This window comes from Schistocerca cancellata, chromosome 4 (genome assembly GCF_023864275.1).
Source record: "Schistocerca cancellata isolate TAMUIC-IGC-003103 chromosome 4, iqSchCanc2.1, whole genome shotgun sequence".
In the NCBI taxonomy this organism is placed as follows: domain Eukaryota; kingdom Metazoa; phylum Arthropoda; class Insecta; order Orthoptera; family Acrididae; genus Schistocerca; species Schistocerca cancellata.
In genome coordinates this window covers 653,709,330-653,721,664 of record NC_064629.1, presented here as the reverse complement: position 1 = coordinate 653,721,664, position 12,335 = coordinate 653,709,330, and the positions used below count along the sequence as shown (strand labels likewise).

At 36.5% G+C, this 12,335-nt stretch overlaps 1 protein-coding gene across 33 annotated transcripts in view; it reads left to right on the top strand.

The window, feature by feature from the left end:
- The window catches only part of LOC126183349 (twitchin), a 521,808-nt gene that overhangs the window by 492,102 nt on the left and 17,371 nt on the right, over nucleotides 1–12,335 (top strand). For all 33 annotated transcript variants that reach the window (XM_049925263.1, XM_049925234.1, XM_049925262.1 and 30 more), the window contains 4 exons: nucleotides 2,090–2,235; nucleotides 3,556–3,712; nucleotides 11,097–11,219; nucleotides 11,644–11,841. In XM_049925263.1, coding sequence (XP_049781220.1) covers nucleotides 2,090–2,235; nucleotides 3,556–3,712; nucleotides 11,097–11,219; nucleotides 11,644–11,841 — 624 coding nt within the window. The remainder of the gene's footprint in view (nucleotides 1–2,089; nucleotides 2,236–3,555; nucleotides 3,713–11,096; nucleotides 11,220–11,643; nucleotides 11,842–12,335) is intronic.

The following is a 12,335-nucleotide window of genomic DNA, read 5'->3' as shown; positions in this document are numbered from 1 at the left end:
ACTTAGAAGAGCAGTAGAATGGAATGGACAGTATCTTTAAAGGAGGATATAAGATGACCACCAACGAAAGAAAACCAGGGATAATGGAATGTAGTCGAATGAAATCAGGTGATGCTGAGGGAATGTAAATAAGTTTTGCTGTTTGGGAAGCAAGATAACTGTTGATGATCAAAGTAGGGAGGGCACAAATGTAGACTGACAATGGCAAGAAAAGTGTTTCTGAAAAAGAGAAATTTGTTAACATCGAGTATAGATTTAAGGGTCAGGAAGTCCTTTCTGAAATTATTTGTATGGTGTGTAGCCATGTATGGAAGTGAAACATGGACGATAAACAGTTTAGACAAGAAGAGAATAGAAACTTTTGAAATGTGGTTCTACAGAAGAATGCTGAAGATTAAATGGGTAGTTCACGTAACTAATGAGCAGGTAGTGAATAGAAAAGGGGGGGGGGGGGGGGGGGGGGGGGAGAAATTTGTGGTGCAACCTGACTAAAAGAAGGGACCAGTTGGAAAGACACATTCTGAGGCACCAAGGCATCATCATTTTAATACTGGACAGATGGGGGTTAAAATTCATAGAGGAGTCCAAGAGATGAATAGAGTAAGCAGATTCAGAGGGATTTAGGTTGCAGCAGTTACTTGGAGAAGAGGCTAGCACAGGACAGGTAGAGTAGCATGAAGAGATGCATCAAACCAGTCTTTGCACTGAAGACCAAAACAACAACATATATGCATACTGAAGTGTTGAATGAAAATTTCTGTCAAGGTCAGGATTTGAACCTGGGCCTCCTGCTCAGTAGGCAGGTGTGCTAACCACTGTGCAACCCTGGGACAGTGGCTTTGCACAACTGCACTGTGTACTCTAGCACACCTCCCACCACAATCCAAATTCCCATTCAAGCCTCAGCTCATTTGATATTCCCCCTAAACTCAAACAGGATTGCAGAGGATCCCATGTTTGAATCCCAGCCTTGGTACAAATTTTCATTCATTGCTTCAGTCTGCATATATGCATCATAGATGCTGAGACTTGAAAAGTTCTCTGAAACCATACAGTTTCATTTGATATTTAACTCTTTATAACATAATTTTTGGTATAAAATCTGCCATTTTTAGAAGTAATAGCGGAGTTCAAAAATTTTACGTGACATATTTCATTGAAAGAATGCAGGAAGTGTTGATGTGTAGGTCACTGAAAGTAGATGTGTAAGATGTTTATCACTGGGCAGAAATAATTATAGATTTTCATTAGATACAGTTCAGAATCCGTTTGTGATTGCCTCATAAAATAATAATAACAACAAAAAAACACTGCTATAAGTCATGATGTTGTCAAAATAATGATTTACTTATGCTTATCCCAGCTTGTATGGTTTTTAATGTTTCTCATGAAAATAAAGTGTTTCTTTCCTAACATAACTGCTTTTTATGTGCCATATTAGTCTTTAAGACACATGTAAGCATCAAACACATTTGTAGAATGTTAATTCTTGAAACTATGATTCACATATTCATGACTATTATACATTAAACAGGTCAGGGAATACACTAAATTTATAACTAGTTCTCAAAATTATGTTCAACTTGGAACAGAGTAATTCATTGCAGTGTTTGTTTTCCCTTATCAAAGATTATTTAACGATATCATGCTCAAAAATACATAGCAAAATTTGTATTCAACAAATCAAATCAACTCTCATTAAATATATTATCATATTTCTAAGGAGCTCTGTGGTGCAATGGCAGATATTAGTCTGGAATCCACTAGAGGAAAGAATTTTGCTTTCCTCATATGTATGTCATCTCATAGATAATTAAAGTAACATTTTCACTTGGTGGGTCACTTTTCAATGACAAACACATACAGTTCACAAAAAAATCTTAGATTTATCCTTCCTGCTATACTTTAACAACACTGAGCTCTACAAAACAAAGAACAAATGGCACATTTATTGATATACTGTGTTTGTATTGTCATAATGTTGACATTTTGTGCACATTTATGTGTTTGGTTTTCCTTTCATGTATCTTATTTTATTCATTTCCATTGTTCTGATTTCATAAAGCATCTCTACTCATTTTTATTTCAGTGCCACCTGATGATTCCTTAATGTGTGCTCCTGCATTTACTAAGAAATTGGAAGATCTCACCATAAATGATGGTGATCATTTGCAGTTGAGCTGCACTGTCACAGGAGATCCAGACCCCCAGATCACCTGGAGTAAGAATGGAGAGGTAAGATGCATGAACATTATGCCGACTATAAAACTACAAAAGTGGTCACTTATAGCATCTAATATTTCTCTGATATCAAAATACAGCCATAAACTTGAGTTTCTGCATCATAACATATCTAAATTAGGATGGATCTTGTACTGTGACATACTAATAAATTTCAGTGCAAATACAGAAGAGATATGAAATTCTGTTGCATAAGGCAGACATACTGTGAGGTGAAATCTTTGGTTAGTGAGTTGGACAAAGTGTGGACAAATCAAGGGAATAACAGTTGTTTGTAATAGTTTGTCAAGTGATTGTATGCAGTGTGGATTCAGACTTCTTGTATTATCTGCATCACTGTGGAACTATGAATTCTATTCTGTAATTGCACAGAACATTCATATTGCTTCTCATCTTTAATACCACAAGAAATTCACAGTTCAATTTACTGCTTCTGTTCATCAAAGTGAAGTATACATTACAATTTATCTGGTGATATAAAGTGTCAGCTGACAGATACTGAAACTCAGTAAAGTGAATGAACTATTATTACATACTTATGCCCCTGTTACATGAGTTAATTTACTGTACTGGCAAGTTGTAATGTAGATATGACTACACATTTTCCTCTCAAAGAAAGTAAAGAACATTTGAGCACAGAGGTAGTGCAGATGTTTGCAGCCATCTGGTTATTCATTGTCTTATGTTTCATAAAATGTACCAGCTAGCCTATTGAAGTTTGTAGCATGAGTGAGAAAATACAAAAGCTTCACTCGCAATGTAGTACTTGGCTGTTAACCCCATGTTGCACATAGTGCTCAGAGCCATTTGAACCATTTTGAGCCCATGTTGCATGCATGGAAAATAAGTTTCTTGTTGTATCATGGTCAGTGATTATTATTCTGATGAGCATATACTACTCATAAAGTTTGTGAATACTGTACTGTGGAGTTATATATAAAACTAATCCTGGCCTGGTTCTAGTTATTCAATACAGAAAACAGGTATTCACATCCAGTGTCCTATCAAGACATTATTAAGATAATGTCTGCTTTCACTTGTGGTTATTATAAAGTTATATGACATTCAGAAAAACACTTTTCCTTCTTCGTTTCTTTTTTTTTCTTTTTTTTTTTTTCATTCATTGAAATAAAAGGTCACTTATAGCATAGAAAATATTTCTAACAAATTTTAACATCTTGCAATCAAACATTTCATTATAAATGATTAGTGTATGTTTGATATAGTTGTGAAAATCAATTGAACATCAATATTATAAGATACAGATACTATGTAAATGACAACATTAACCATTTCTTTACTTTTTATTTGCAGACTTTGACTTCTTCTGACATTATTGACTTGAAGTACAAAGGAGGCATTGCTAGCCTCACAATAAATGAAGTTTTCCCAGAAGATGAAGGAGAATACTGCTGTGAGGCTACAAATTCCATAGGGACTGCAAAGACAAAGTGTAAACTCAAAGTTAAACGTAAGTAACATGAACAGAAGTGTCAGATGCCTGTGAAATGCAGTTCCTCTCTACTCCTGAGTGAATAGTGAGTGAGCGAGTGGATGAGTGGCTGTGAAGAGGAAGCAGTGGGGATCTTTCACAAGTATTAACAACATCACAAATCAGATCAACTTCAGTTTATGTGATCATCCTATAAGTGTTAACAGTTTCCCAAGAAGAGCCAAGAAAGAGGAATAACAAAGAAAGTGTCATTAATGAACCTATGTGAGCCAAAACATTATGAGTGTTGCCCATCATGAAATTGAATGCTGCTTTTGTCATTGTGATCACATGGCACAATACGAAAAGTATATAAGTGGAGCAGAGAAGCATGAGAAATCATTCTAGCAACTATAAGAACCACAAATGTGGGAAACCCACTGACACAGGACAGATTGTTATGGCCTGGCAACTGGAAATGACCATCTCGGAAATTGCAAAGCTGGTCAGTTATTCACATGCTACTGTCATGAGTATCTATGGAAAGCAGTTGAAGGGTGTGGAAACTGTGAATAGATGACAAGGCATTCAGCACCCATACTTTGTCACAGAATGTGGAGGTCAGATACTTGCCGTCTCTGTAAAGTAGGGTAATCATTGTACTGTGGCAGGTCAGGTGACAGAGTACAGTGCTGGTGGACGTATGTTTTGGCGCACACTGTTCAGTGCTCATGGTCGAACATGGAGATCTGCAACAGAAAACCTCTAGTATTTCCCACATTGACTCAGTGAGGTCATCATATATGATTTCAGTGGGACAGGATCGTCAAAATTGGACTATTGATCAATGAAAATGTGTCACCTTATAAACTGAATATGTTTCTTGCGACACCAGGCCAAGGGTCGTGTCTATATATTCCAGCATCCAGGTGAATGGGTGCTCAAAATAGGCATTTTGCTATGGACGCAGGCCAGTGGGGGCTGTGTTATGCTTTGAAGGGAGTCATTCACCTGGGCTGTAATTGAATATGGGTAGTAATTGAGGGCACCATGGCAGCAGTGACCTACATGAACTTTATTTTGGACCTCCTCCATCTGCACAATGTGGTACACAACAGTGATGGCATCTTGCAGCAATATAACTGTCCATGTTATAAAGTTAGAATCATGCTGTAATGTTTTGAGGAGCGTGACACTGAAACTGATGTTGTGTCCAGCAAATTTGCCTGTTTTGGGCCTGATGGAACTAGGATACTATCAGGTGTCAGTTCTGTGCTCAGAAATGACCAGCCCATAATTTATGTGACCTGTGCATAGACATCTGGTAACATGTACCTCCTGAAACTAACCAAAGACTTGTCGAATGAATACCACACAGAATCACAGCCCTTCTGTGTTCCAAAAGTGAACGAACACACTATTAAACAGGTGGTCATAATGTGTAAATTACTGTGAGTAGCAGATCTCAAATTTAATAGTTTAGGATAGGATATTATGCACAGAAGAATGCTCAGAGTTAATTCATACTGAACTGACAATATATCAGGAAACTGGGCCATGAAGTGACATACTCTGCTCTCTGCCTGTAAATCTGCAAGTGCTGCACATTTGGTGTTATTCAACTGTAAATTCAGCAAAGATCCATGTAATTCAGTTATTTCAAAGAGACAAAATTTTCAACATCATAAAAAGGATCATTTACAGACTGTGCAACAGAGGCCCTATGAATGTTACTGAATTAATTAAATTATTTCAGCAAGTATGATAAATTACTGTTAAAAGCCACAATTTCCTAGTATAAGATCAGATGTAATAAGAGTTTATATTCACGCCTTAAGGAAACCACATGCTGAGACCAGAATGTTACCTGTCATGTTTCCTTTATCTGAGTCCATAGTTTGTTGGTACTGTCTATCTGAGTACGTTATTGGGACAGTTGCCAAGTAATCGCGAAACATGCATGTCCACACAGCGAAATACATAACAAACAAGTTTACAAAAGATGAATTTTTTCTGTGATTGGGTGTTCTAAACACCATATGGGTGGACATTGTCTTATAAGGTAGTTTGAGAAATGTAGTAAAGGATAAGTATGCCTTTGACCCTTACAGCAACTGTTGCAGCATTGCTGCTTGTATTATAGCACTCAAGATATTACAAGGCATTGGCATCATGCAAAATTATGCCCAATGTTCAGACTGTATAATACTCCAAAGTTTGAGCTGGGACATGAATAATAATAATAGTAACAATAATAATATCTATTCAACATCAAATAATCAAATATAATCCTTAGAAATAATACAGTTTCAGGACAGCATAATATTCTTCTTCTGAATACATCAGTTTATAAGTTACAAACTAAAGATTTTACATTTGGTAATTACAAATGTTACAAACATTGTTGTTATCAACATTAGGTCAGTTGCAAGTTACTTAAAACTATTAGCTTGAGTATATGGACACAACTGTTGGCTTATGAGGTGGCAACAGGTAACATTGTTCTCTCTTGTCCTAGTTTCGAAAGTGTTCTGTGTGCATTCGATAACTGTTATGTTCCTAAATATATTTTGGAGGCTAATACTGGGCAAATGACACATATGATAATGCAGTGGGCCTCAGTTACCATGGAATTGTGAGGGATGGACCTGGATGAAATTTCACATAGATGGTCATCACTAAAAAGAATCTGACCATTGTATTGGTTTTTAGTTCAACTTTCAACAGTTACTGTGTGAGATGGTGTAATGGTTAAGGCACCTTGATTGCATTCAGTAGACACTAGGTTCCGTTCCATTCAACCAAACCTAGATTTTAAAATTACACAAGGTCAGTTCCAGGGAGGTACTTTTGCAAAAGGCATAGCCCATTTCCTTCACTAGCGTTATCCAAACATAGATTGTGTTCTCTCTCCAAAGACACATCATCAGTGTTATGTCAAATCCTAGTGTCACTTATTTCTGACTCCATGGCTTTTTGAAAAACTTATGCAGACGCTGTGTTGCTGAAGATCTAGTGACTGTAACCAGGTAGCAAACCAGGCCACTGAGAGAAGGTGTCATGTTTCAGATTTCTGAATTCAGATTTTCTGAAAAAATAAATAGCATTTCAACATTATAGATACTTTTATTCATTTCATGTGGAAGTGACTGTGTATGTAACAAAAAAATCTCATTTTATTTAATGACTAATTAATATTTATTTCATTTTTGTCATATAAACACAATTTTTTGTATTTGCAGTAAAGACAAATAATATTATTCTACAACATTAACCTGATTGTATTAATGCATAATGTATCTCTTAGATGTTTGAGTAAAATTTGATACAAAGTTAGAAGAAACACAAGGTTTTGCTCACCAAATGCAGTAAATAAATGTCAGGTTGGGCATCTGAGCAGGTCAGTCCATTTCAGGAATATTGCCCAAAAACCATTGTTTTGCAGATGCTGCTTTATGACAGGTGCATTGTTATGATGATACAAACAATTATCATCTCTGGAATATTCCTCTACTATGCTGTAAAATATGTTCATATCCTTCCACATTTCTTAAGCTCAATTATGGGGATGACACTCTGGCCACGAAAAACCCTCTCATATTGTTAACAGCATCTTCTGTGTGCTTCCCTGTTTGCAGGTAATGTTCTTCAGGCATTGACCAAACACAGATCAGACTGCCACAGGGACAGCATTGATTCATCTCTCCAAATCACTCATTTCCCATCATCCACTGTCCAGTGGCATTGCTCTGTACACAGCCTCAAATGCTGCTTAGCATTAATTATAGAAATATGTGGCTCATGAGGTGCTACTCAACTATTGTACCCCTTCTTTGTAACTTCCTATGTATGATCTTTGTGTTACTTGAACTGATAGTAGCAATTTTGAACTCATGAGTGACTCCTTCCACTGATTTCATGCAATTTTTTACAACCTTCCTGTGCAATGCTTGATGGTGCTGTCCGTTAGCATGCGAGCTTTGTCTGGTCTCAGCTTAGCTGTCATTGTTCCTTTGCATTTCCACTTCACAGTCACATCACCACCAATCAACTTGGACTGGTTTTGAAGGATTGAAATGTCCCTGATGGATTTGTTATTCATGTGACATTCAGTGGCCAAGTCCACATTTGAAGTAACTGAGCTGCCCTGACTGACTCATTCTACTATTACTGCTTATCTACTGACAGCAGATTCCCAGCCTTCATTTATACTATTGGGTCCACATCTTGTGACATCTAGTGATTAATTTCATATTACATAGAGATGTCAGGATACTTTTGGTTGAATGATGTAAAGCACATCACAATCACCTACTGCTGAAAGATGTCGTTCTAGCATGCTCAATACAATCTCTTGATTTGGCAAATTCTTTTGTACACACACCTATCCAAACTCAAGTATCCTAGTCCCTACCTTTTATCTTTTCCACATTTGCCTCCCACCTTGTCAACAAGCATTTTTTTCTTTGCTTTGTAACGTCCTCAAAATCCAAAACTTGTTATGGGATATAATTTCACCAGTGCAACTGCATTTCTTTTCACATCAAATGTTACTGCTGATCACAACTTCTGCTTTATAGTTTCTGGTTCATATGCTGGATCTTTTACAGTTCTCTACATTGTTTTCTCAATCCACTTGCACAGATTTTGAGTGTGATAATGTAGTTGATGTATAACTTATGGACTCATGAAGGCTGGGAATATGGGAATATGCTGTCAGTAGAGAAGCAGTAATAGTAGAATGAGACAGTCAGGGCAGCTCAGTTCATAAACTTTAATTAAATCTGGAAGAATGACTGGAAGAATGAAATTTTCATCAATAATTTATTCAACTTTGTTGAAACACATTTCCCTATACACAATGAAGAGCCAAAGATACCATGTAGGGCCCCCACGAGCACGCAGGAGTGCTCCAACATGATGTGTCATGGACTCAACTATGTCTGAAGTAGTGCTGGGGGGAATTGACACCATGAATTCTGCAAGGCTGTCTATAAATCCATAAGAGTATAAGGGGGTGGAGATCTCTTCTGCACAGCATGTTGCAAGGCATCCCAGATATGCTCAGTAATGTTTATGTCTGGAGAGTCTGGTGGCCAGCAGAAGTGTTTAAACTCAGAAGAGTGTTCCTGGAGGCACTCGGTAGCATTTCTGGATGTGTGGGGTGTCACATTGTCCTGATGGAATTTCCAAAGTCTGTCAGAATGCAAAATAGGCATGAATGGATGCAGGTGATCAGACAGGATGCCTACATACATGTCACCCGTCAGGGACGTATCTAGACGTATCAGGGGTCACATATCACTCCAACTGCACATTCCCCACACCATTACAGAACTCAAGGCATAAAGCTTTGTGTCATGCAGTCATCAAGGGTACATGATTGTGCCTTCAACTCCGAAAGCCCATATCAATGATGTTTCATTGAATGGTTCGCACACTAACACTTGTTGATGGCCCAGAATTGAAATCTGCAACAATTTGCAGAAGGGTTGCACTTCTGTCATGTTGAAAAATCGTCTTCACTCATCATTGGTCTCTTTCTTGCAAGATCTTTTTCTGGCCACAGTGATGTCGGAGATTTGATGTTATACCAGATTCCTGATATTCATGGTATGCTCGTGAAATTGTCATTTGGGAAAATCCCCACTTGATTGCTACCTCAGATATGTTGTGTCCCATCATTCATGCACCGACTATAGCACCACATTCAAACTCCCTTAAATCTTGATAATTTGCCCTTGTAGCAGCAACTGCACCAGACACTTGTCTTACATAGGCATTGCCGACTGCAGCACCATATTCTGCCTGTTTACATCTCTCTATTTGAATACGCATGTATGTACCAGTTTCTTTGGTGGTTCAGTGTATAATCTAGAACTCTCTAAATAACCACACTCACAGTGTGTAGTATAATCTTTTTGAGTGTAGTAAATATGCATTGAGTCAATGAGCTGTTGTTTCATATTCTTACTCATGATATCTTGAGGATCTTCAGTAAGGTATTCTACCAGAAAAATAGTTGAAGGTAGTTGATTTTGAACAATTCCAGTGTTTCAGTAACACACTTGTTCAAATTAATGGAAAGAAAGTCAAAGTAATTGCTGCACTTTCTCATCTGACGATGTTCTAGAGAGCAATGTTATGTCACTGGGCCCTCATTCAAAAATTATATCTTCCCATAACGTCTTGCTTGTAATGTATGAGCCTTCATAGCATAGAATACTACATTTCTTCCACAGCTTGTTAGCGCTTTGTCTCATGTTATAGAAATGAAGTCACATGGTAGCTCAGTTATCAGTCAACTTCAGAAATTAGTACTGATTAATGTGAGGCTTAAGAGGTAACAGTTTGTCAGCTAATGCCTCTGTAAGACATTAAATGACACTCCAGCTTACTTCTGTAATATAGTATATGTATGTTGTGATTTGAAAAGGTGTCAAAAATAACAGAGTTGTTTACTTTTTTGCATGATCCATGGATCATATTAGCATCAATTCACTATAAAGTGGAATGTGTCAGGAGGTGTACAAATAAAAATACATTTTATTTGTGGAAACATAACTTAATGCTGACCATCTACACAACTGTATTTTCTATCTTAATATACCAAATCTGATACCTGTAACCCACACACATACAGATACTATCTATTTAGAAGATCATCTATGGAGTGGAAGAAGTTATGAAGCAGAAATGATTTCAGTTTGTTTTAAAACTTGCAGTATCTGCCAGTACCTTTTACTTACAACGAAGGTGGTCAAATATTTTTGTGCTGTCTACTTTGCTACCTCGTATGTAAGAAGAAGGTTAATTTGTGGATAGTGAAGGGTATTTTTGCTCCAAGCGCTATGTTTATGAATACTACTATTATTTTAGATTGTGTCTCATCATTCGCAACAAACGTCATAAGAAAGTAAATGTACTGTTTAGAAAGATGTAATTGTGGTAATAGCACATTTTAATCACTTATTGCCATTAGTTATGTTTGCCAGTACATTTTCTTTGGATGATAATTCATGATGAATTTTTCTTACTCATACTTTATGCTGGGTTTCCATGTGCACTGAAAACTTTCACATGCCGTTCCCCAACAATCAAAATTTGTTGGCACAATGTCCTATAAACAATTGAAGTAATTTGTGTGGACACAAGTGTAGTAGATATAGTTTCAAGTAAAGAGTTTAGCTGTCGTTGAACAAAGAGGAACCCGATTAAATTCATGATCTTCTACAAATTTATTTCTTTTTACACACACACACACACACACACACACACACACACACTTGTATATTTGCGTGTAGCAGATAATTATTTATTAATCTCATATTGTGAGATTTTATGCTTTCATGCAGAACATATCTGCAGTACATTGTTTCGTATGTACATTGTGAAGCTAATTGGTGTTGCTTTATGATTTCAGCAATGGAGTCAGCTGCTGGAGCCAAAAGCAAAGGTGGTGACTCTGCTCCAAAGATTGTGAGTCACTTAGAATCTGCATATGTCAAAGATGGAGAGCCAGTTACATTGTCCTGCAGGATTATTGGTAAGTATTTGTGTACAGTTTAACATATTACCCACACTCAGACAGCACTCAAAAACACATATTATGTGGAAAGTACTTCTGATACATCTCTAACACACTTCAGTTTCACAGGAAATCTCAGTTAATTCCTTACAGAGATATATATACTATAAGATAAAAGTGCTGACTACATGTTTTGTTAGGTAACAATTTCATTGAATGACTCCAGTGATTGAAGAGTTATTTGTGCTAAGAATGTTTCAATACAAAAGCAAGCATTCTCTTGTTTCCTTGTAACTAAACACTCATTCTGTATTTCATACTTAAGATGATAGAGAAAGAGACCCTACAAAGAAAAGTTGATAGTAACTTCAGTACTGATTTCATCTGAGTTATTTATCAGAACATTAGTAGCAAATTGGTAATTCATGTTTGGTTGTTACAGGTGCGAAAAAGTTTGATGTAATTTGGCTCCACAATAATAAAGAAATTAAGCCAAGTAAAGATTTTGAATACACAAATGAAGCAAATATATACAAACTTAATATTGCTGAAATATTCCCAGAAGATTCCGGCACTTACACATGTGAGGCATTCAATGATGCTGGTGAATCATTCAGCAGTTGTACACTTGTTGTACTAGGTAAGTGCATGAGTACTTTAATAAATACAGCACATATTTAGAAACTACCTCTCTGATAATTGTATGATAATTATAAATCAAAGAATAATCATTTATCATTATCTTAATTCACACAAATAATTGTTGTGCCATATCACCTGCAATTCCAGACCATTATAATGAATAACTGAGATCACAATGAAGTCACATTCACAGAAGTAAGGCAGTTGGAAGAGACTACTCTAAAAAGGTTAAATGTTATGCTTACATAATAAAAATGGAGTAATGTTATATAGCAATATCCACTGTTAGATGTTTAACTTTATGCTATTACATAAATACTGCATGCTGTAAGAACAGCAAAAATATAATTAGAAAGCTTGGTAAGAAGTGGATCATATCAAACATTAAATGACCAAGAGAGGAACTGTAATTTTTGTGTGAGTAGTACCAAAACAAATTTAAAAAATAAAAACTCAACTAGTAATGAAGTCTTCAGGAACAGAAAGAGAGCT